The sequence below is a fragment of the Apus apus genome, chromosome 5 (assembly GCF_020740795.1).
Source record: "Apus apus isolate bApuApu2 chromosome 5, bApuApu2.pri.cur, whole genome shotgun sequence".
NCBI classification, from domain to species: Eukaryota; Metazoa; Chordata; class Aves; order Apodiformes; family Apodidae; genus Apus; species Apus apus.
The window spans coordinates 26,000,322-26,024,149 of NC_067286.1; the positions used below are offsets into that span (position 1 = coordinate 26,000,322).

Below are 23,828 nucleotides of genomic sequence, written 5' to 3' on the forward strand. Positions count from 1 at the left end.
CATAGAATTCTGTAACACATATTTAATAATAAAAACCTGAAACTGGAAAAAAGAAAAACAAAACGCAGAAAAAAGGCCATAACAGAGGGGGAATGGAGACTCTGCCACAAATAAGTGCTTAAAGGATCAAAGGTGAAAGGTAAGCAGCAGAAAACCTTGCAGCAGGACATTAGCACAGGCCTCTGCTGAGAGCAAAAGCGATTAAATCCCCCTACTCTAAAGGTTAGGCTGGATCAGCTCATGAAGGGGCTCATCCCTTCATAAACATAAAAAAAAAAGGGGGGGAAGGGGGGAAGGGCAGGTGGCTATAGATGCCATTCAAGGAGTTCTACCAGCTCTGCCTTTGTAGGAGTTACATTACCTGGCACAAGTAGAAGAGATGTCATGTCCTTCAGGTTTGCAGGAAACCCGTGACAGAGATTTTGTAACACAACACTGCTGCTGGGGTAGGCTGCATTATTGCCAATTAGACAAAAATACCAGACTGTTTAGGGGCAATTTTGCCCATGCAGATATAAAAGCATGGTCACTGGTTGGCAAAGTAGAAAGGGCCAACTGCTCCCTGAGCAGCACTCTCCTGTGTGCAGGGACTGCATTGTGTTTTACCTGGATCCAGACCAAAGGCTTTAAATATTTATTCAGGAAAGAGTCTCCTCCAGCTTAAATACAACAGAGAGCCCCCAGCAGAGTGCCTCAGGCAGTGCAGAATAAAAGGAGAAAATCTCTTTGTTGTTTTTTATTCTCCTGTATGTATTTAGCAAATGTGCAGGAGAGTGAGGTCAGCTCTCCCTTTACTATTTGCATGGTCTGCAGGTGGGTTCTAAACACCAGGTACAGAGATGAGGGTGGAAAGGGAGACATCCATGCTCCTTCTGACAAAGATTCATCTAGATAATTAGGAAAACAAACACCTCTCTGCTCTACAGACATGCATGTTTCTTACTGCCTTACCATCTATTTTCACGGTTAGGCTTTGTCTATTTTTTTTTAATCTCAACATAGGCAACTAAATGCAATTCCCTTTTCCAAACAGAAATCAGTACACACAAATGTCAGCATCAGGCCGTAGAAAGTCACGAGAGAGATAAAAAAATAATATTCCCCCAACATTACATACCCATAATGTTTGTCTGTTACAGGCAGGAGGGGGAAACGTCTCTAAGGACTCTCAATAAATCCCATGAGGATACACGAGGCTGGATCAGGGGTACAGAAAGCAGTGGCTAGAATTGCAATGCTGGACACCAGAACGGTCCCTCAAACCACAAAGCCAGCTCCTGTTTGATATGTAGCTGCTGCTCACCATATCTTTTTGAAGACAGGCTGCTCAATACAGTCTCGCATTTGCTGCTGTTTTTTTAAGTGATGCAATATTTCATTACAAATAACATCCAAGCAAATTACAAACACTCCCTGCTTTCCTAAGGACTATGACAGAGGGCTAAGAACAGTTTACCCAGGGGCTTTAGGAGTGTTTACAGACAGAAGGGGTGGATGACACTAGTGTACCTGCTGAACAGAGGAATTTGAGCATGGATCTTCCAGTAGAAGTAGTGAGAAAATACATGGAAGTTAAGGAGACAGACTTCGTGTTCCTGTGGCCAAAAGAGTATAATCCTGTGGGGCAAGGGCACTATAAACGGACCAAGACTGATCTATACAAGATTGAGGAGTGTAGTGAAATGCTGCTCATCAGTGGGGGGTGATGACTGGAAGCTTTCACTGCTGGGGTGGCAGGGCTTTCACCACGCAGGCAGCCTCCGGACGGGCTACCAAGGTGCTTCCACTCAAAAGGAACATTGTGTCCTAAGAGCAGGGAATTCATGATTTTGAGGTATCTGCAGTGTACACAAAACCTCTCACAGCAGCGATGACAGCAGGCACTGCAGGTGCAGCTGCAAGGTTGACTCACTTAGGTTAACCAGACCTGGCCTAAAGGTGCTCGGTGTCACAAAGCCAGAAACACCGGAGTGCCGAGGCCATCACGGGAGGACACAGACCGTGTGCTCCCTGGCTTTCTGTTCTTCAGCACATCTGAGGCTGGGGGATGCAGCCCGCACCAGGCTGCTGGGATGCTGATCCCCAGAGCATTTCCGGGCACCTGTGCCAGCACCGCTCTGGGATCCCCTCCGCTCCCTTCCCAGGGGAGTGGAAGATGGTATCAGCCCTGCTCTCCTCCCCTTCCTCTTACGCAATTCAGCACACAGGGGAGTGACTTGATTTTTTTTTCTTCCCCCTCTCTCAGGGAGTTGGTTTTCACTTCCTGCACTCTCGGTGCCTTTGTCTCCGCCGGGCGCCGCGGAGGGCACACCTGAGGGGTGAAGGGACGGGGGACGAGGGGCCGCCCCGCTCCCCGCACCCGTGCCACCGAAGACCAGCCAGGTGAGGGGCTGAGAGCACATGCCCGGGGATGAGTTGCAGGGTGGGGGGTGGCACACTGGCCACCCGGGGGAGAATGGGCACCCAGAGCGCTGCTGGGGCCGTGCTCCAGGTCCCTGCTCGCCCCGGGGTGGCATGGACCTAGACCCGGAACCTGTGCCTCTTAGCTTCGTCTATCTTCTCTCTTCCTTTAGGAAAGGATTAAGGTCTCAAGGAGGTGAGGATCCGGACACCAAGATGGCCAGAGAGAGTCCAGGGCCATGGTTTGTGCTCTGGGTCTGTTTGGTGCTAGCGGTGGACTCTGGTGAGGGGCAGGAGGAAAGACCCTTTGGTGAAACATGCCTGGAAGACTATACAGCAGGGATGCCAGATTTGGTGCTGGATACAGATGCCTCTGTCCAGAACGGAGCCACCTTCTTGTCATCCCCCATGGTCCAACGAAGCAGGGACTGCATGAGAGCCTGCTGTAAGGACCCCTCTTGTAACCTGGCTCTCGTGGAGCAGGTCCCGGGCGCAGAGGAAGACCACATACAGGGCTGCTTTCTCCTCAACTGCCTCTACGAGCAGGCTTTTGTCTGCAGGTTTGCCAGGAAGATTGGCTTTCTCAACTTCTTGAGGAAGGACGTGTATGATGCCTACCTGGCAATGCGGGATCATGGATCTAGTGGTAAGGTGCCTGTAGTGGATCCGTACAAACCAGGGCTGGAAGAGCACTAAGGGCCAGTGGTGCCAACTGTTTCAGCTGTCATTTGTGCAGCTGTGCTGCCACACAGTCAAGATGAAGCTGTGTTAAAGATGGGGTTTTTATAGGCACCTCTGCTTCAAAGGTTTTCTCTAACTTTGATCACCTCAGCTAAGATCTGTGCCTCAGTTTACTTATTAGTACATGGAGAGGGAGTTGTTCTTTAGCCTGCCTGAAGCAGGTGGAGCAAGTGTTTACCAAGCACAGGCTATGTTTTCAATATATGACAATGCAGAGTAAAAGGTACTGGTTTTCTTTTCCCTCCCCAGGCCTTTGAGGTTGGAAAGTGAAATCCTCTAAAAATCTACACACCACTGCATTTTAAAGTGCTGCATTAATCTCTTAATTACTCAGGGGCTGGAGGCAGGACGCAATCCACCTACCTTTCATTTGGCCACCGCCTGAATCTTGTGAGCAGCAGCCTGGATGGTGGTGTCTCAGTATTGCTCTACTTTTTGGGGCTGGTCCATCCTGCTGGGGGAGGGAGAGGGAGCCATCTGGGGGGAGCTGATTAGAAAACTCCCCCTTGGTGGTTGGTTTTAATTTCCTAATCCCTGGTTCCCTGCTCTGAAAGATTACACCTGGATCCAGAAAACCAGGTGGAAAACAAACTGATCTTGAGCTGGCTGCCTGCCATGTGATCTGCCATCTCCAAAGAAATGCAGTGTGTTTCAGAAACACTGAAAACAAGGCAATTCTTCCTTTTGTTTCCTTCTTTCGTGTTTTGGAGGAAGCCTAATGAGGCCAGGGTGTCTCTAGTCCAACTGGATCGTTGGCAACCATAACCAATTTATTATGTTGTGATGCCTGGTCAGGGCTGTTAGGGGATATCTCTATGGATGATCCTCCTCATGCCCCCTCCCCGTGATGGGAAGGAAAGGCTCTGTGAAGATGACAAGGGGAGAGTCCAGGTGTGTGCATGGGCTTGGATTGGATTGCTTGAGCTGAAGAGGTCTTTGATCTTCTACTGGGATGTGCTAGCCTTGTAGGCTCTGGAGGTGATAAATGGCACCAAACCCACACTGACCATTTTTGTCCGTCCAAAGTAGCAGTGCAGGGATTTTGGAGCAGTGCATGAGAGCAGTCCTTGGTGTCACTGTTTTGAGCAGCAACTTGGCACAAGTGGTTCTTCTGTCCTCTGACCCTCCTGTTTGCTTCCCACCACATTTTAGGGCCTTCTGGTAAATCTCACTGTTGGAGTAGTTGTCCTGTATCTCCATTCCAGGCTCAAAATCCTTTCAGTGGGAGCTGCAGCTAGTGAAGAACTGAAGCCCACATCTCTAGGATTCGAGTTGGCATGCTGGCAGCTGTCTGAACTCCTGCATGCTTTGTTGTAGGAGAAGAAGGGAATGCATCATCTCCAGTACATCCTGATTTCACAAGATTACATTAAAATACAATGTACTGTTCAGCAATTCAGTCTCCTCACCCTTGTAGACCAGCACCCTATACTCTCCCAGATGCTGGGATGGCTGTGGTGGTGCAGGATGACCCAGGAGGGGGTTATCAGTGAGAAGTGCAAACCATGCCAGAAATGCTGTGACGGATGCGGGGCCTGGCAAGGTGGGCATGTCCCTCCTCACTCAGGTGGGGCTTGCGCCATGAAACCGCTGCGGGTGTAGGAAGGGCTCGGTCCCTTCTACACCCCATGTTTGCACTCTCGGAGGGTGCAGGGTGCTGGGCAGGTCTGTAGCGACAGACATCTTGCTGTGTTGTGTTTGGATCAGGCTGTGATGTTTGTGCTGTGCTTTGATGGAAAAGATATTTCCCTCCTCTCCTGAAATGTTTAGGCTTTGTCCTTTGACTGGGACCGAAAGCTTTCCAAAGCACCTTGACTGACATCAGAGGGCTGGCAGGAAAAGAGATGAAGGATGCTTGGTATTTATTAATCCAGAGCTGAAAAGGAGTTATTTTACTGGAGAAATAGTAAATAACAGATGCTGAATTGAGACCACACAAGCTGGGCCCTCATCCCCTCAGCAGTTGATGAGACACCTAAGAAGACAGATAACAATTTTTGTTCCAATCCAGACAAAAAGAAAGCTAAAACAAAAGCCCCTGTGCTAGAAGTGGGGGCAGGACAGCAGGCACTTGGCTGCTACTGAGGGGGAGAGGGGAAGGGGGTGAAGGTGCAGGTGCAGGAGGTCGAATGAAGGAGCCCCGAGGCACTGAGCATGTCCACCTGGCAGTATAAAGGCTACAGCATTTTTGCTTCTAGGGCTTTGGAGGATGCCTAAAGAGGCCAGGTGAAACAAGTGTTAAGGAAGCTGTTTTCAGCATGTCAGGTTTTCCTCCCATATGTTTATAGACAAAATATCTTGGCCCAGGTTTTGCACTGGAGACAAAATTGTCTAGCCTTCCCACTGTTGTGCTGTATCACTGTTAAAATGTGAATCTCAGTAGCTGCTCTGGAGCCTGGATTATTAGCAGCCCCCTGAGACTTGGCTCTAAAGGTCTGCAGGAGGCTTAAATGCTGCTTTATCATCCATCCCTTTCCTTTATGTGCTACTGTCAAGTGTCCTAGGAACCTTTAGGGTATGCCCATGTGGCAATCTCCAGATGTCCTCTGCAGTAATAAGGATTAAAAGCGTGGTTTTCTCTAATGAGTAGTGAAATACGTATTCAGCTGTCCCAGTGGGTGGCATTAAACAAAAATGCCATATATGGCAGGACCCACAGTACTACGGCAGGGAGCAGACCTGTTCAATTAAGAGGTTTTTATCTGTTCAGGAGGAGGCTAGATAACACTTGAAAGAGACAGCACAGCTGGGGGCTGCTGAACAGACAAAATTCATCTTGGAGTGTTTCCTGAGCCTTATGGAAGTAGCTGAAAGCTGGGAGAATGGAAGCATTGCATATGCTTGCATGTTCTTGCTCTTGCTCCAACATCCACAGCAAGACTTGGAACCTGAACACAGGGTTGGAGGCACCCTTGACCTAACCCACTGCAGCCACTCTTACTGTGTTACAACTTCAGAAAAACCCGGGGGTACAGGCAATGGTCAGTTCAGCTGCAATCTAAGCTTCTGTAGATCACCTGAGTATATTTTCAGTATTTTGGAGGACAAGAGCTTCTGAGTCGTGTATAAGCTGGTGTTGATGGTGTGGCTCTGTCTTGTACCCGTTCCAGCTAACGTACAGCCCACAGTCTCTGATGTTGTTAAAAGGCACTATCCTCTTAAATGGTTCCCGAGCCTGAACTTTGGTGCGAGTTTTCTGCCTGGCTCATGCGGGAGGGGCAGGCTCACCATGCACTTTGTTGGTAATAATGGAGCCCAGTGTTTAAGTAACTACCCTGAGCTTATTCTGGTCTAGGCAAACCAGTTCTGGGTGTGAAACTGGAAAATAACCTCCTTGAACCTTTGTCCGTTTCTTGAACTGAACCTTTTGTGGTGGTTGTGAAATTCTCAGTGACGCTCTCCTCATACTGAATTCAGGGCTTGTGAGTGGGAGACAGGAAGTGCTGGGGAATCCAGAGGGTTCCAGCTCTGTCTGCTTCTGCCTCACCATGCAGGGAGATTTGCATGTTAGAACTTTGGTAATGCATTCAAAAAGGATTGCTCCCCAAGCTTGAAGTTCATCCATCTTCAAACATTTGGTCCCATGCTGGTTTCAATTCTGCAGGCACACTGCAACCAGAATGACCTGTGCTGGGTTCCCATCTGGGGCTGACCCAGGTCCAGTCACTGGTGTCCCCTTGGCTGATGCTGCTCACCCCTGATCCAGCTCCTCACCTGCCAGCACCAAGCACAGGCCAGGAGAGGGGGAATTGCACGTTCAGTTCTCACATCATAGATTGAGAAACTCATGTATGCTGAAGAAACCTCAGAGACCAGCTGGTCCAGCTCCCTCTTCAGAGCAGGTGATGAGCAGGTTCCACTCACTTTGAAACTACTCTTTGTCATTTTACTCAAGTGTGGCATGTTGTGGCTACCTCACCTCCTGGCTCTGGAACTATCTAAGGAGAATGGAGTAACAAACTGCTCCTTACTAAAATGGCACAAAGACCCACCAGAGATTCTTTCCCTCTGCCTGCTAAAGCAAATCAGACTGGTTTCCCACACACTGAGGATGGAAGGAGCCTGGGGCAGCAGCAGATTGCATTAATCTGAAAATATATAAGCATTTCAGTCATGCTGAGAGGTTAAATTCACCTGCTGTATGCAGCTCTTAAAAACCACTGTAGAAATTAATGCTGACAGCCTCTTGGCTTAGCATGAGTTGTCAAAAAATGATAGGGCTTTGTCGTGACTGAATTTGCTGTGCAGCCAGGACAAATCCCTACAGAAAGAGCCTGTGTTTCTCTTTCTCAAGGCAGTGTGTTACATTGCCTTGGGCCCTTCTCCCTCTCTCTGCCCTCAGGCAAATTAATGCTGTGGGAACAGAATCTTCCTTTCCTTTCCTTACGCTTTGCCTGTTACTGTGGAGAGTTTTCTAGTTTCAATGGGCGAGATTTGAATGAACCCTCCCTGAGAGCTGCTCACTTTGGAATGAGCCGTGCGGAAGGAAGGTTAGAGCAGAGCGGTAGCGTCTGCGGGGAGAGCTGCGCTGCCACCCGGCCCTGCTCGCCCGCTTTTGCAGCAGGCAGGCCCAGCTGGCTTCTGACGCTTGGCATCTCCCAGGTTGCATGTCTCATGGCCGCTGGAATTTGGGTGGCCTCGTTTCTGCTCCTTCCCCTGGCAGTGCCTCGGTGTCCCCAGCGCAGGCGGCTCTGGGCTGGCGGGAGAGCCGCTCCTGTTGCTGTAGACAACAGCAGGCTGTATGAGCCCCTCGGTGACCACGGGAAAGCTTTACAGCTCTTTCAGAGGCAGCCTCAAATCTTTCTGAGGTATTCTCAAGCATGGCTTGATAGTCTAGTGTGCTTGGGGTGTGTCTGTGTGAGCGCTGGAATGGAGGAAATCTGGTTTTTTGTGAATTTGTGTCTGGAGGGCGAGAGCTGATATTTGAGCTCCAAAAGAGAAAACCCCAGGCTGGGAGCTCTGCAAGTGTTTTCTGCTGTGGGATTTCACTGGGCCCTGCATGTTCGGATAGCAAGGTCCCTAATGGCATCTCTCCCTCCACCTATATGCTTACTGTGATAGCCCTTGTAGAAATTTAATAGCTTTTAGATTCCTGTTCCCCTATCAAATTTGGCTCCATTTTATTCACTGTTAAGAGGTGAAGCCGGGCAAACTACTGACTGCATAAATAAGCCTTAAAGCTAGATGAAATAAGAAAAAAAGCCCACAAACAAAAAACAGGGATTGAGGCATGAACACACTGTGAGCCATATAAATTTGTCTTTAAGCATTTTGGATTTACTCCATCAAGCTTTTCTCCTGGATCATAAAGATGTTTCCCCTTCTAATGTATTTTATAAATGGAAGTTGTCACTTAATGATGAGGCTCCAGGAGCACAGTAAAGAGCACAACACCAAACAGCATCATAAAGCTTTAATCTCCCTGTTAATTACAGAGTTTTATAGCAGAAGCTTTCCACGGTCAAAAGAGCATTATAGCAAAAGTAACTTTCATTTTTCAAATCAACATTCAGACCAAGCAAACCAAATGGAGTAAGAATAGTCTGTTGATACTCACTTCAGCTCAGTCAGCACTTGGTTATGGAGCTCAGGTGGAGAAGAGCCATGTTATCAGCGAAGGCTTCATGGTGTCAGTGGAGTAGAAAGTCACTGAGCTTTCAGGTATCTTGGAGGTGAGAAGGGTTGGGGAATTCAGCTTATCAGAGACGGCATCTGGTGAGATAGATGTCTCATTGATCAGAACCAAACTTTTACTTCACTGTGCAATCCACAACCCAAAGTAACTAAATTGACCTATGGAGAAATACTTGGCCTGCAATTTATTTATTTATTGATAAGTATACATGCTTAAAAATGTCAAGGAAAAGTATGATCTGGAGTTGTTGTGAGTTAACGATTTGACTCTGCGGTGCTGAAGAACTTGGTATTTCCCATATGCAATCCCACCCATCTGCTGGGCTCACCCAGGCAGGAGGGTAGCAGGGAGCAGGCTTCACTTCTGCCTGCCAGGCTCATGGTGTTGGCCTGGCAGGAATGGCAGGAACATGCCACCTTTCCAGAGCTTGTAGTACTGTATACAAGGTGGCTTTGGAGGTGTTTTTTCCCATTTGGTTTGAAAGGTGTTGCCAGGCCCAGTTGTTGTTTTGGCCTGTGAATGCTCCCGTGAGCCTTGGAAAGATGACCTGAAACTAAAGCAAAACTTCTTTTTTTATTATTTTTTTTTTTACCAACATCACTTGGCTCTCTTTGGTGTCTTTCAGCAGTCTTTGTGTCTGAGACAGAACCCATCACTCTGGCATGCAGCAGGTAGATATGTCTCACCCAAAAGTGAGAGGACACCAGGGTGTGTATCTTTTCTTCTGATGCAGGTGTCATCTTCCTGGCCTCTTTCAGTCCAGCTGGGTGTCCTCTGTCTATTTTGGTGGTTGGATCAAGCTCGGCAATATGAGCTTGATCTTGTTTTGTTGCAGCCACATCAGCCCGTTGATGAGGCAGATAAGCTGCAGGGCTGCAGCTGGGGAGCAGGATGCAGGGGAACTTCAGGGGACGGGTATGCATGTACCCTCCCTGATTTTGCAGCTGAACAGGCCAAGCACAATCCTTGAACATGAAGAAAAGGGAAGGCTTATTTCACTTTTGACTTTCTGGTGGCAGCAGCATTTGTGAGACCTGAATAGAATGAGCAGGTCTTCATTTGGTAGAAGACAGTAGAAAATAAAGAGATTCTGGGTGGATTGGTGGTAAGTCTGATCTGAAATATGTATTGCAAAGCCCTCTATCCTACTGAATTTAGTGATGAAAGAACTAAAAAGTAGCTTGTTTTGAATGTCAGGTTTGTTTGTATGTAAGCCTTACATTGAAGGTCCCTTCAGTAGGCTCTAACAAGAGTCAGCAGCTCGGACCTGAATCCAGAAACACTCAAACAGGAAATTAGGAGTGAGTCTATGACAGTGAAAGTAATTAGCTGGTGGAGGAGTTTTCCAAGGGGTTTGGGCACTAATCCTCTTCTTCACTCACAGTTAACACAATAGTGTAATGGTAGAGTGATTTATATCTAGCTTATATATGGCAGTTGATGCCTTTACAAAAGACTCAGGTTGAAATTGAAAATTGGTCTTTGACTCGGTACAGGCACTACCAGGTGGAGTTTTATGGGCTGAGCTATGCAGGAAACCTGCGACCAGAGATGTTCAGGATGAAAGGAGTTATGAGTCAGGCTCAATGGTGTCATTGTTTAGGCTGCTCTTGCTGGCACAGGCAGGGATCAGTTTTCATCTCTTACAGCTTTGAAAAGTGTTTAATGGATTGTGGAGGCTGCTAGTAAGTTAATCCATGGAATGGCACAAAAATAATGATCTCATGAATGGCATTTTTGTGCTTTTTTTTTAAGGCATGTGTGTCAGAGAGTGGGGTGGAAGATGAGGTGGAGGAGGGATATTTTCCATCCAAATCCCACATTGTGTAGCTCTGGTTAAGTACACTAACGTAGTGCGTAGAGATGGTGATAGGAGTGATGAGAGTCAGTTCCACATTCTTCGACACCCACATCAGGTCATCTTCCAAAGTGGAGGGTGGAGGCTGCTCTGTGCTGTTTTGAAAGGATGGTCAGAAGCACAGTGGCTGTAGCCACAGGGACACCCTCTTACGGTGGTTCCTGGGGCAGAAGTGGCCAGAGAGCCAACTGGCTCAAAGGCATGGCCAGAGTGGGTTGTGGAGTTACTAATTTACTGAGGTCAGTAGTAACGGTATTGATTGCCTGTTGTTTGCTCAGGCTGCAGGTGGCACAAAGGTGTGTTTCCCCTTCAGTGGTTTAGTGGTTTAGCCTAGAAGAATCCCTCTCCCTGTCTTCCTGCAATGGAGACAAGGACTGGACCCTTCAGTCTCTTAACCAAGCCTTGTTTTGCATTTCTTCTGCAGATGACCATCCTCCAATAGCCCGCACTGGCATGGACATGAGGGTACAGCCAGGGGAGCCAGTGATGCTGAGAGGCACAGAGAGCACAGATGACCAAGGCATAGTCAGCTATGAATGGAAACAGGTCCTTGGAGACCCCTCTGTGAAGATGAAGGTAGGGAGCTGCAGGACAGAAGCAGCTTTACCTGTGGTCTGCCCTAAGTTGGGCTCTCACAGCCACTGACTTAGAGGTGCCCTTGTCCTTCCCTTCTTGAGCCAGTCCACTCACTAGCCTGTTCCCAAAAGCTATGGAGCACTCCTCATGGTTGCCCCCACCCTCTCACATGCTACTGGGATGTGGCATTTCTTGGCCTCATCAGATCTTAGGCTCCCTGCACCAAGACACCCTCTCAAACCTTCCTGAGCAATGCCTGCTCTGCCTGGACTGGGCACCCATGAGGGCAGCAGCTTTGGTGCAAGAGCTGCTTCTGCTCCCAACTCCTGTTGTTCTGTGCGGGCCTGCCCTTAGGTTTGCTCTGCTCCAGCTTAGTGCTTCCTCTCCTCTGGCTCTGAATAATCCAGTCTCAGGCTCTGCTTCTCTTTTCCTGGGGCTTTTCCTGGACTTTGCCTCTCTTTAGAGCTCTCCTCCTATTTTATCTGAGCTGGAGCTCAGAGAAGTCATGTCTCCTGACTGGGTCCAAGATCTCTGGGTGTGAACACTGCCTGTCTTAAAGATGTTGAAGTGAATTGTGGCTTTAGAAGAGGAAATTATTACTGATAAACTTCTGCAAAATGCTTTGGAAGACCTTGGAGCTCATATGGAGCTCTTGTGGCACCTTCTGGAAGAATTAGCAAATGAAAAGTGCATCAGGCCTACAGCAGATTTTGAAGACTGGAAATTACTAGCTCTGGGGTGCTGAGGGGGCTGCGGAAATCTGGAAGTGCTCCTTTCCTTCTGCCTTGCCCCTAGCCCAACAAAGCAACTTTCAAGGGGAAAAAAAACCCAACCAAACTAGTCCTCTAGTATTGTGCTGTTAACTACATTAAGATGATATATGGCAAAAATGTGATATCTTGAAACCTAACAAAAAAGGCAGATAGCACGGAAATGGAGGCCTAATATTGTTAGCAAATATAGGGAAGAAGTTTGTGTCAGTAGTATCACAGCTTTCTGTTCTGACAAAATTATTCACTGTCTTTTAGAAACTTCTCAGTAGGCAAAGAAATATGTACTCATTTCCATCTCTAAAACTAAATATACTTGTCATATTCATAATGAAAGAGGATATATTTCTTCAATACAGCTAGCTTACTCCCTGTGTACTAAGTAAATGATTCATAATGGGTTTTATTTTTTTTAAAAGTACTATACAAACTGCAGGTATTTCAGTTCTTTCCAGAGATATTTTTTTTTCCTTTGTGCCTTCACAATGTCCCAAAACATGAAATATCTAATTAGGCTTGTGGTATTTTTCTTCTCTCTGCTATTCCATGAGGGTACCAGCCCATGGATTTGGGGAGTTTGTGTAACACTGAGACATCTTTCATGCCAGACATCTGCTTGGATGTTTCCAGCTGAGCTCCTTTCTTCCTAATGCAGGAACATGGGCCTTGCATGGCTTCACTCACTCCCTCATTAGAGGTACTTCCTTCTGCATAAGCCTTTCTTTTGCATTCTCAGAAGCACGAAGAAGATCAGGTAGAAATCTCCAACCTAAAGGCGGGGACTTACGTCTTCCAGCTTACTGTCACAGACACTGCACAACAACAAGACTTCACCAACATCACCATCATGGTGCTGAATTCTGAGCAGACTGAAGGTGAGCCTGAGCCCATAGATGTCTAGCTGCAGTTCCCAAGCCTGGGTGCTGCTCTGGCATTACCAGTTCTTTTCTCAGATGGGTAGAGGAGAAAAGAGCACAATCAAGAGACCAAACTTACATGTCAACTTTTCCCAGTAAAAGACTGCAACTGACCAGTAGTAGGAGGTCTCCACATTCCTTGCTGTCTATTTTAGAGTTTTCAGATCCCCTTGCAGAGAGGTGGCCTGCAATAACCCCTTCCTTTCTGCATGTCATTGCCCTCTGCTGGGTGACGTCAGAGTGGCTGAAACCCAGGGTGCATCTGAGGGTGTAAGACAGGAGAACCCAAAATATCTTGTTGAATCCATGGTTTTGCTGTGAAGGCCCTAATTCCCTTAAGCCACAGGATAGGTGGAGCCACCTGCTTGACATTCAAAGTGTCCCTGCCTTTATTTATATGTTTTACTTTAATGGCTTTGTTTAATGATCAAAATGCTCAGCATTACAGGTGCTTTAGGAGGAAAGAGCTCTTGGACAAATGGTTGACTAGTAGCTAAGCGGGGAATTTCTGCTCATACCACAGGTACCATAAAGATATAAAAACAGCCATGTCAGGTGACTCCAATGATCTGTCCAAAATCCAATGCACTGCATCCAACAGTGTTTAGAGACTGATACTTTGGAAAGAGTGCAAGAACATGACATGCTGTCAGTACCTGTAGGCTTGGCTAGTCCCCAGGGATTTTGCAGCTGGAAGATTTTCTAAGCTGAAGATGGTGTCTTCTTGTTTAAGAACCATGGATGAATCCCTTTTTGACTCCATGTAATCTTTGCACAGCTGCAGCATCCTGAAGCAAGGAGTGTCACAGCTTAGCTATGTGCTGTGTGGAGGAGCAGCTCCTTTGGTTTTATGGACGTGGCACCTTCTAATTTGATTTTGTGACCCCACCTTTCATATAAGATAATTTATTCCCTGAGTAGGGAATCCTATACCTTCTCCATGCCGCTCAAGACTTTATAGATCTTTCAGCCAAGTGTCCACAGTGTTGACAGACTTTCCTTTGGAAGATCTTCTGCTTTGTATACATGAAGGCAAAGCAAGCTAACCAGAGCCTTTGATGTTAACTTTCTTGATAGAGCATTGTTTGACTCCTAAGAAGGTGGGTTGGTGTCGGGGATCTTTTCCACGTTGGTTTTACAACCCAAGCCTTCAGCAGTGTGAGGAGTTCATCTTTGGTGGTTGCAAGCCCAACAAGAATAACTACTTATGGGAAGAGGAATGTGAACTTGCCTGCAAGAATGTTAGAGGTGAGTCTGCTTTAAAAATCAGCCCACTCTTTCTCATTGGATTGGGATGACCCTGTGAGCAGGTACTGCAACTTCTTGGCTGGCAGCTAGTTAGAGCCCAGAAAGCTAAGGGGACTGGGCTAATTATGAATGGGGAGTTCTAGTCTTACACAGCCAACATATCTGACTGATCCAGCTCCTGGGGCACTGCTCCCCTGGTCAGTGTCCCAGGTGTGTCTCTTGCTGCAGAAACCCACACCAAGTCTCCATGTTGCATCTGATACCTAAATTCAGAGGGTAGCATTGTGCTGTGGGGGAGCCAGAAGTGTTTCACTCCCAAAATGAAGTTAATCTTTTGCCTTGGCACTCTCTTAGCCAAGTCTGAGAATGACTTAGTGCTACTGCAGATAAATGGGCTGAGCTTCTGCCAGGCCCTCTGCAGAGCACAGCTTAAGGTGGAGTCAAAAGCCTTGGAAAAGACTGTTTGGGCATGGTCTAGCTAGTGGTGGGATGTTCCCCTGTGCTCCTCCACGCTTACCTCCAGGGTTTCTGGGTGCTGGACACCCATATTTCCCCTCCCTAACCCTTACAGGGCTTCCTTCCAGAAAACATGCACTTCTTAGGTGAGGTATGAAGCTGATCCTGAGCTGACAAAATGATGTGGTGATACTTTTAATTTTATTTTATTAATATATTTTTTTCCTTCTCTCTTCAGGTTCTGTTGGTGGGCGACAACCGCCAGGTGAGCCTCCTGTACCACTGCGTAATCCTGCTGTGAGCTCAGGCTCAGTGTCTGATGTCCATTACTGTGGCTTTTCATTAGCACTGGAGACTCATTTCTTTACTAGGCCTTTCACTTTCATGTCATAGGATAATTCAGGTTGGGAGTTACCTCTGGAGGTCATCTGGTCCAAGCCAGTACTCAAAGCAGGGCCAGCTTTGAGTCACGTTGGGCTGCTCAGGACTGCATCCAGTCCAGTTTTGGGTATCTCCAATGAAGGAGATTTTATACTTTCCATGGACAACCTGTACCAGGGTTCGATGACCCTTGCTACAATTTTTTTCCCCTTACGTTGAATCACTTTCCATTGTTGCAACTTGTACCTGTTGCTGCTCATCCCATTACAGTGCACATCCAAAATGAGAATGTCTCTGTCTTTCTCATGACCTCATGCTAGGTTTTGTGCTCCAGCCCCTTGCTGAGCCTCTGCTGGATTCACTCCTGTATGCCAGTCCCTCTTTTTCACTGGGGAGCTCAGAACTGTGCACAGTACTGAGCACTTGGGGACCACCTCTGGAGCAGAGGGCAATAACTGCTCTTCTCCATTGGGTCTCACAGCCCAGTGTGAAGGTTTATGTTTGGCTTTCCTAATTTAATCCCCCATGCTTGGGCAGTGTCTCCATATTCTTCCAGAGTAGCTAATTCTTGCTTCCACCTTCTATGTATTCTGTTTTAAGAGGAAGCATGGCTGTGCCCAGAGCAATGTTCCATTTACAAACAAGAATTTATTAATCTTTTTACTGCAGGGTGGCACTGAAGAGAGACCCTAACCAATCTGCCTTGTTTCTTGTTTGCCAGCCCTGTCAGCAGCTTTTAAGTCCCTGTGTAGCTGAGGGAAAGAATGAATTGTAATGAGCTATCTGAACTATTTCTGATGCAGTGTGCAATGGGAACTGCCAGTCCCCCTTCTTCAGATGCAAGGATGGCTGCTGCATTGATGCCTACCTGGAGTGTGATGAGACCCTCGACTGTGCTGATGGATCAGACGAGATGTATTGTGAACAATGTAAGTACTTCACATTCTGGCTTAGACAACTTAGTATCTGCCCAGTGATGAGTGCAATGGAAGTTACAGGTGCTGACTCAGTGCTTTCTTCTGTTCTTATGCCTGACCCTGCATTACCATTTCCCACAGTATATTTGCAGGTTCTGCCATCTTCCATATCTCTGCTGACTGCAAGAGCTGGTCTTCCTTCTGGGATGCTTCCTGCCACTTAAATACTCTTCAGTTCTCTTCTCTGTAAGACTTCAGAGCCTGTCCTGCCCTCCCCTTCCAGTATCTTTCTCACTGAATGACCTTACCTGCTCCCTGACTTGGGAGATGGGAAATAAAACCAGGATTTCTCTCAGGCTGTCCAGTGTCATAGTCCTCTGAAAATCCTCATGTTATACCAAAGTAAATGCACAGTGTTGAGCTGCACAAGTCTGTAATCCCTCAGCTCACCCTCCCTCCCTCCTTCTTCTGACAGAATTCCCATAATCTCTTTCCTATATGTGGGTGTTTTGCTGCCTTTTTAGGTTGCAAGCATACGATGCATCTCTTTTGCCCTCTCTTACATCCTACACTAGTGCTCTTTCACATTTCTACACTTCTTAAAACCTGAAGTGATAGTGGTTTCCCCATTCTTCTTGATGAAAGAAAAAAAAAAAAAAAGCAAGCAGCCTTTGTTTTCCTTAGTTTTGTCTCTGTGTTTGTGGAATGGAAATTTGGAATAGCTTCTTGTTGCCACATTTTATTCTTTCCATGTTCTTCTCATAGCTTTGAGATACTTAAGAACCTCAAATTATATCTCCTCTTCCCTGGCTTGTGATAGCAAAGGAATATGCAGGAAAGCCCTCTCTGCCCACATCTGCATGGACAGAGGCATTTTGTTTGTATTCCAATGGTGAAAGAAGTTTTAACAAGAAATGTTTCTCTTGCAGATGCTCGTGAGTTCAATAGACTGCAGAAAATCAACATCACAAGTAAGCGGAGTATGTACCACCCAGAGCACCTGCTTTTGTTCTTCAGTCTGCTGTTTCATGGTAGAACTGCTTCTCTGTAGAACTGCAAAACCAGATGCAGCATCTGTGTAGTCCCTGTACTAAAAATGAGCTAGAGCCTGTTCTCTGACCTTGAGGACAGATATTTACAGCAGGCTTTCACTCTCCTTCCTAAACTTCTTCCACCCAAGCAGGTCTCCTGCGTATTGGGCACAGTACCTGGCCTGTACAAAGCCCTGCAGCACTTTTTTTGGAAACAGTGCAAACCAAAGCAGCATGGGGGTCACAACAACATAACAGGAGTAATCATACGCATGCCTGTGTTCAACCCCATACCTTTGCCTTGTTTGTACTAGAGTAGACTGTGGCACTGGCACTGGGCTAAAAGAATATATCCCAAGTCAGCTTAAATGCAGCTTGCTTGAGGAGACCTGAGCCAAGCTGTGGTTTCTGTGTGTCCAGGCTCTTCATGTTCCCTTCTGCCTCCTGAGGAGGATAGGTAGTTTCTGCAGGGGGCTGAATCCAAGGTCTAGCATGACTGTATGATCCAATGTATCTCTTTCCTCCTGGCTTGTTGGGTTTATGGGCTCACCGTGGCAATGCCAATTTGAGCAGCTGGCAACTAGGCAATGGAGACCTGAGAGCCACTGCTTTGGCCATGGATTCCCTCTGCCATGGTGCTTGTGTTTCCATTGTAAGCAGAAAATGTTGCCGCTCAGGGATCACAGTTCTTGGGCTAGAGCACCTCTCCCTTGCTTTCCCAGGTCACTGTGTGGACTTGCCTGATACTGGACAGTGCACCGAGAGCATCCCCCGCTGGTACTATAACCCATTTTCTGAGAAATGTGACCCCTTCACCTATGGGGGCTGCGGTGGCAACAACAACAACTTTGAAGAAGAGGAAGAGTGCGTGAAATCGTGTTCAGGCGTCACAAGTAAGCAGACATAGTGGGGGCTGGAGTTTTTACTGATCAAACTATGAAAATCACTCCAGACTAAATTCTCTGGTCCCAAAGAGGCAGTGACTTGGGAGCTTTCAGTCAAAGGAGCTCTGCTCTCAAATTCTGGCCATACCTCACAGTGTTCTTCAACATGACTGATGGCTCACAGGGAACAGTGTGTGTCTACAGCATCTTTCTGCAATGCAGCCTGTCATTTCTCAGAGGTGGAAAATGTTTTGGGTGCTGATGCTGAAAAAGGGTCAGAGGAGGATGGCAAAACTAACTAGAGATATGGTATGGCCTCTTTAAAGAGAATCTAACTTCCTAGTTTGGTTCCAGTTCTCCCTAATGGGAGGGGAGAAATTAAGAAAATCCTCAATATACTAGGCAGAGATTTTAAATAAACAAGAGGGAAAGGTTTATGTGTTGCTGTAAAGGCCAACAGTGGAAACAGAAGGAATTCTGCCAAACTGTATCTGTTACGAGGCGAGCTGTTGCTGCTTTTCAGAAGTGTCCTGAGAGCTCAGTCAAGAGGGATGCTGTATGCATTCAGTCACTTCAGAGCACTGGAAATACGCTTCTCACAGACGTATCTTATCCCTTGTTCCCTACCTTCTTTGTAACACTTTTTCCCTCTCTCTGCTCCCAATTTAGAAGCAGATGCCATCGGCCGGAGATGGGAATCATTTGAGTCCCAAACTGCTATGTTAAGTGAGTAACAGTTTTTTTCCTACAGATTTTGCTTGCTGCATTTATGCTGTCCTGAAAAAAATAATAGGCTTTTTCTGCCACCCTGCTTTTGAAGCTGAGGGAGCAGTGTGGGATTTGTGGGATGCTAGAAGTGGCAAGAGATGCTTTTGTGCCGTGTGGTCCAATTTCTCCTTTGTCTGTGACTCAGTGGCTCACAGCAGAGGCTCCTCATTTTCCTTTCATCAACTTGAATGAATGCTCCACTGTTCAGCATAAAAAAATGGCGAGTAACATTCTTCCTAAGGGCCAAGTTCACATAAGGACCACTAAATTCTTCAAGAAAGAAGACCTAAGTGGGTATGTGAATAATGCTGGTTGGTAGACTGTGGAGAAATCTGATGACCCTATAGATGTTCTCTACAACTGTAAGGAACACCAAAGCTATTGAATTACAAGTTCTTAAAAGACTTATCACATGAAGGTTGGTGTCCTTTCACCACAGACCTGTAAGGTTTCTTTCTTCAGGAAAGATATCCTGAAATTATACACTTCTGTTCTTCAACCCTAGAGATTGAGTAAATCTTCAAATGCACACCAGCTCTCAAATGCTTCATGGTTTGACTGTAGCTGCTGATGATGCAGGAGTTTGGCTGGCTGTAGAACACCAAGTGCTCACAGACAGCACTGCTATGAACTATTTCCCCACAAATTCAGTCTGCCCACCATAGCTCACTCTGACAGCATTATCCCAACCAGGAGGTGCTTTCTGCACCGTTGGTGGCCTCCCTGTTGACACAGGAAGCAAGGCCAGCGTTGCAGAAGGACTTCATGTTAACAGGGCTGTCAAATGGCCGAGCTTGCCGAAGTCCCCAAATGGCCTTTAGAGGGCGTGGTGCATCTGAGAAATGATGGGAACCATAGTATAGCAGAGACAGGCTGGCTATACCATTATGCCATGCAGTTGCCTTCGCTCAGATGTGCAGTGACCACCCTGCTGTCAGGCCAGCTATTGCCCACCTCTTCTCTTTGCCAGTGCAGCTCTTGCAGCAGCTTTTGTGCTTGTGCCTTCCTGTGTCAGAGCTCATGGAGCAGCCCTTCCAACATGTTCTTATGTTCCCTGCAGGTCCCTTTGAGGTAGTGATTGCTGTGCTCCTTGTGATCTGCATCATGGTGGTCCTGGTGATCATTGGCTACTTCTTTCTGAAGAACCGGGTGAAGAACAGCCGCCGCCGTCAGCCGCCCACTGCTACCAATTCAACTGTCTCCACCACAGAGGACACTGAGCATCTGTTTTACAGCAGTGCCACCAAACCAGTCTGACCTATAGCCTCCCTCTCTCCAGCCCAGCACTAGGGCATTCCCCCATACTTCTGGAGTTCTGTTTGTAGACACAGGCTTGTGCCTGAAGGACTCTCTTCAAAGACATTTGTAGCATCAGGCCAAGATCTAGCCATGATTTGGCAGTACTAGTGTTTGTGATTGTCTTGGCTAAATGGTTGTGCTGGAAAGTGAGGATCTGGGGGCATTCTGATGCTCTCTGATGTCTGTGCTTTCCTAACCTCACACAGTCCAGTGAAACTCTGAAATACATCTTTATTCCTGCTTAAACCCAGAGCACAATTCCACTCAACTTAGTGAAGGACCCTGGGACGGGATCTGTGAAGCATTTACATTGGTGAATGGTGCAAGCTCTCCAGTGCCAGCAATTTTTTTACTTCAGTGCCACTTTCTTCCACCCAACCTTGTGTTTTCCTCCCTTCCCCCCAGTCCTCTGCAAGGTGTCCCTGCCTCCTAGCAGTCCTGGTCATGGTGAGCCTGTTGAGGGCTGTGTGACTCATGTAACCATCCAAACCTGTTCATGGGCTCCATGACCCTCCCCAATGGTTCCTGTTTTCAAGATGGAAGGAAACAGAAATACCTGCGTTAATCACTAGGTTTTGGTTTTTAACAGAAAAGCACACCTAGATTTTTTTTCTACTGGCTGCCATGTTACAGCCTCCTACATACAGCATGTGTCCACCATCTTCTCACTGTGACTTGCCCTGGTTGCTTTTCCAGTGTTCAGTCTGACTCCAAACACCTTGACAAAATATCTATTTGTTCTCATGTGAAAGGAAAGGAAATGGTGAGGGCAGGGTGGAAGGACCCAGCTCTCTCTCAGTTGGACCTTTGCTGCAGCTTTGATTTTGCTGCACTCTCCACTGAGCAGGCAGCCTGACCTGGGTCCTTCCGAAGCACAGGAGCCGACCAGGTACCACCAGCTGGTGCCCCCGGGCTTCCTTGCTCCTGCTGGCCCCTTCTCCCAGTGCAAGATGAGCCCAGCCCCTGGAGTTCCAGAGTCCCATGGCTGTGCCTGACTTCCCCACTTCAGCGAGGTCCCGTGTGTTTCCCCCAGTTGCAGTGGGGTGCTCCCCAGTTGCCTACTGCTGCATCTCTGCCATCCAAGCTAATAACTGGGAGCTGAGGACTTCTGTTGGGGGCAGCAGCTGCTATTTCTGAGGTGCCTGGTGTGCCTTGTCAGCTGAGGGGTTGGCATCAATCCTGCAACTCCCAGTGCCTGCTGCTCTTGGAAAGCTGCTGTGAAGAGAGAGGAAATTGGTGTGTGTGCGCGTGTGTGCATGTGTATATGTATGTTTAAGAAGCATAAATCTACATACAGGTTTTGGTTTAAATGCTTGAAATCTTTCAGGGCCAAGGGCAAAGTGGCTCTGGAGGCCCTGGTGAAGCCATGCCTGGCTCAGGGCACGGCTGAGGTCTTCTCAAGTGCAGCGCCAGGAGAGCTGCCTGTTGGGCTGATGCCTGAGCTGGAAGAGAAGAAACCAGTGCCCAGAGCCTGCTGGCAATCTGACTGCACGTTTCTCCCCATCACGGGCATAAGCTTTCGTGTCCCTGGTGCTGGTCAGATTCCTCCACGGCTTTTCATGATCTGTCTCGTATCATGTCCTCCATCTATTTGTTTTTCCCACAGCCTATCATGGCCTATGCAATAAACCTACCATCTTGATTATTATTTTTTTGTGTGCACTCACTCTGATGATAAACGTTGCAATAAAAAGGAATTGTTTGTCTTATCTGCCTTGGGAGTGGTGTCTGAGAAGCAATGACCCGCTGGAGGGGGCAGGTGCCATTCCCACGTCTGCCATCTCCCATCCTTTCATCTGCCCAGACTGCGGAAGCTCAGGGGAGAGCTCTCAGGTGCTGCAGGAGCAGCAGTCCCATGGTTTGGGGAGGGCTGGGAGTGGGGGATGCAGACTGTGGGGATACCTGGAGAGATGGCTGAGGTGTGCTAGGAGTGAGATCATTGCCTACTAAGTCACCCAGAGAGCAAGGCAGGGTGTAACCTGAAACTGGGTTCCAGCTGGTCAGACTGGTTTGGGGTTTGGGTCCGAAACCAAAGCAGACACCTTTCTTCTAGCAGGAGTTGCTCTAGCTGTGTCTCCAGGCTGGTGATGGCTCAGGCCCTGCAATGTGCAATTAGCTAAATGTAAATTTGGCTGATTGGCAATGGATTTGTATGGGAACCAGGTGAACCTGCCCCATGTCACTGACCTCGCAGCACGGGACCTCCAAACATTGCTCTGCTTGGGGAAGGCATTCCCCCCCGCGCTCTCTCTGGAGTGTGAGGTTTGCTCTATCACTGCCACCTCTCTTTCCCCCCCCTCCTCACCTACACCAGCTTTCCTGTCCTGCAGTTTCCAGCTACTTGTCCTCTACGAGCTGCCTCAGGGCTGTGCCATGCTCTGCTCGCCCTGGCATGGTGCAGGTAACCCCCAGCATGAGAATGCTGCTTGAAACCAAGGCTGCTTCTCTGGACACCCTCCAAAGAGAGGCAGCTATGAGCATTACAGGATCTTTTACCGAAAGCATATCTTGGTATCTCCTGGTGCTAGACACGACCCTGGTGGAGTCTGCAGGTCAGAGCCCTCCCATTTGCTTTGCAGCTTGCAAAGCACTTCCTTCTTCTGCCCCAAAAGGCAGGGGGCAGTGAGAGGGCATGGAGCAGCAGGTGAAGGGCCAGACCCTGCTCCCGCTTGGCTCCTGGCAGGCACCCGCTGTGGCACAGGGATCTGCTGCTCCTCCTGCTCCAGAACAAGGAGACAGGGCCCATGAGCCACGGGAGTACAGTGTGACCCAGGGAAGCTCCAAAACACCTGCCAGGCCCTGGCAGCAATGCCGTGCTGCACGCCTCTGCATTCCCCGCGTTCTACCGAGTGGGGTCACTCGGTCCCCGCCGGCAGCTCCTGCGTGGGGCAGCCAGGGCAGCGTCTGCAGCTCTGCACCCCCAGGTGTCCCCCCGGCCTGTGCCTCCCACCCCTCTGTGGGGGGCAGCTCACCCCTCACCAGCAACCAGGTGAACACTCTCTGGGAAATCCCAGCTCTTTGAAATGGGTTTGTTTTTCAGATGGGAACAGAAGCCCAGATTTTGAAACTTATTGCAAAATTAAAATCCCCTTCCCCCCAGAAAAACAGAACTGAAGACGGTCTGGCTGTCAGCTGATACAGGAATGTGTTTTGGTGAAAACTGAGCTGTTTTGTTTTACTGCCTGTGCCTGACAGAGAGCAAATGCTTGCTATTCCCTCCACTGCACCCAAAAAGGAGCAGTTACGTGAAGCTGTAGGTTGTTTTTGGACAGAGCTGCTCCTCCTAGCTTGGAGGTTCCCAGCGTGGCCACTCTGGAGCCCATCACCCCAGCGCAGCTGCTCTGTGGGGCAGGAAGCTCCTGGGGATCTAGAGCTGGCCCCCTGTCCTTGCAGTGGGTGCAGACAATGTCCTTCCCACCAAGGCCAGTGTTTCCAAGCCGGTTGTTTGCATGGCCTATAGAGCCAGACTCCGGCCCAGCCCCAGGAAACCAGCTGCCTCCTCACAAGTGTCCACTCTGACTTCTCAGTGGCCTCCACTTCTGCAGGAGGAAGACCATCTAGCCTCTCATCCTCTCTGGGCCAGCAAAGCCTTTTAGCTGCCTTTCTCTGCCCATCAGGAAGCAGGACTTGCCTGAGCTTTTGGATGAGTTCATGCTGGCAGGCTGGAGGGGACCTTGCAGACTTTGCATAGCTGCCAGGATAGATGCAGGAAGCATTAGCTCACAGCTAAATATCGGGTGTCTCCAGCTTCCCCATGGCACAATGGCTCTGCAAATAAACACAGCAGTCGCCCCAGCATGACAAGGGATGGCTCCACAGAGGCAGGCCAGAATATTGCCCCCCCCCCCCAAAAGCTACAGTGATGTGATACTTTCTGGTAAGTTACTTTAGCTCTCTGGCCTTATGTATTGCTTAAGGAAGAAATTATTTTGACTTTGAGGTCAAAC

The 23,828-nt window shown here is 48.2% G+C and overlaps 1 protein-coding gene across 1 annotated transcript; it reads left to right on the forward strand.

Moving 5' to 3' along the window:
* Nucleotides 1-2,225: 2,225 nt before the first annotated feature.
* Nucleotides 2,226-21,590, forward strand: SPINT1 (serine peptidase inhibitor, Kunitz type 1). The gene is made up of 11 exons (XM_051622056.1): nucleotides 2,226-2,382; nucleotides 2,574-3,046; nucleotides 11,059-11,210; nucleotides 12,717-12,855; nucleotides 13,975-14,145; nucleotides 14,840-14,866; nucleotides 15,786-15,911; nucleotides 16,829-16,879; nucleotides 17,653-17,823; nucleotides 18,484-18,540; nucleotides 19,643-21,590. Exons 2-11 carry the CDS (start codon nucleotides 2,617-2,619, stop codon nucleotides 19,837-19,839), a joined length of 1,521 nt encoding a protein of 506 aa, XP_051478016.1. The 5' UTR covers nucleotides 2,226-2,382; nucleotides 2,574-2,616; the 3' UTR covers nucleotides 19,840-21,590.
* The last annotated feature ends 2,238 nt before the right edge of the window (nucleotides 21,591-23,828 follow it).

Bases quoted from the DNA above. Each gene is read 5' to 3' on its own strand.
- SPINT1 (XM_051622056.1), top strand. From the start codon at position 2,617: ATGGCCAGAGAGAGTCCAGGGCCATGGTTTGTGCTCTGGGTCTGTTTG. The intron at 14,146-14,839 runs GTGAGTCTGCTT...TTCTCTCTTCAG, and splicing joins TGCCTGCAAGAATGTTAGAG to GTTCTGTTGGTGGGCGACAA. The intron at 14,867-15,785 runs GTGAGCCTCCTG...TTTCTGATGCAG, and splicing joins TGGTGGGCGACAACCGCCAG to TGTGCAATGGGAACTGCCAG.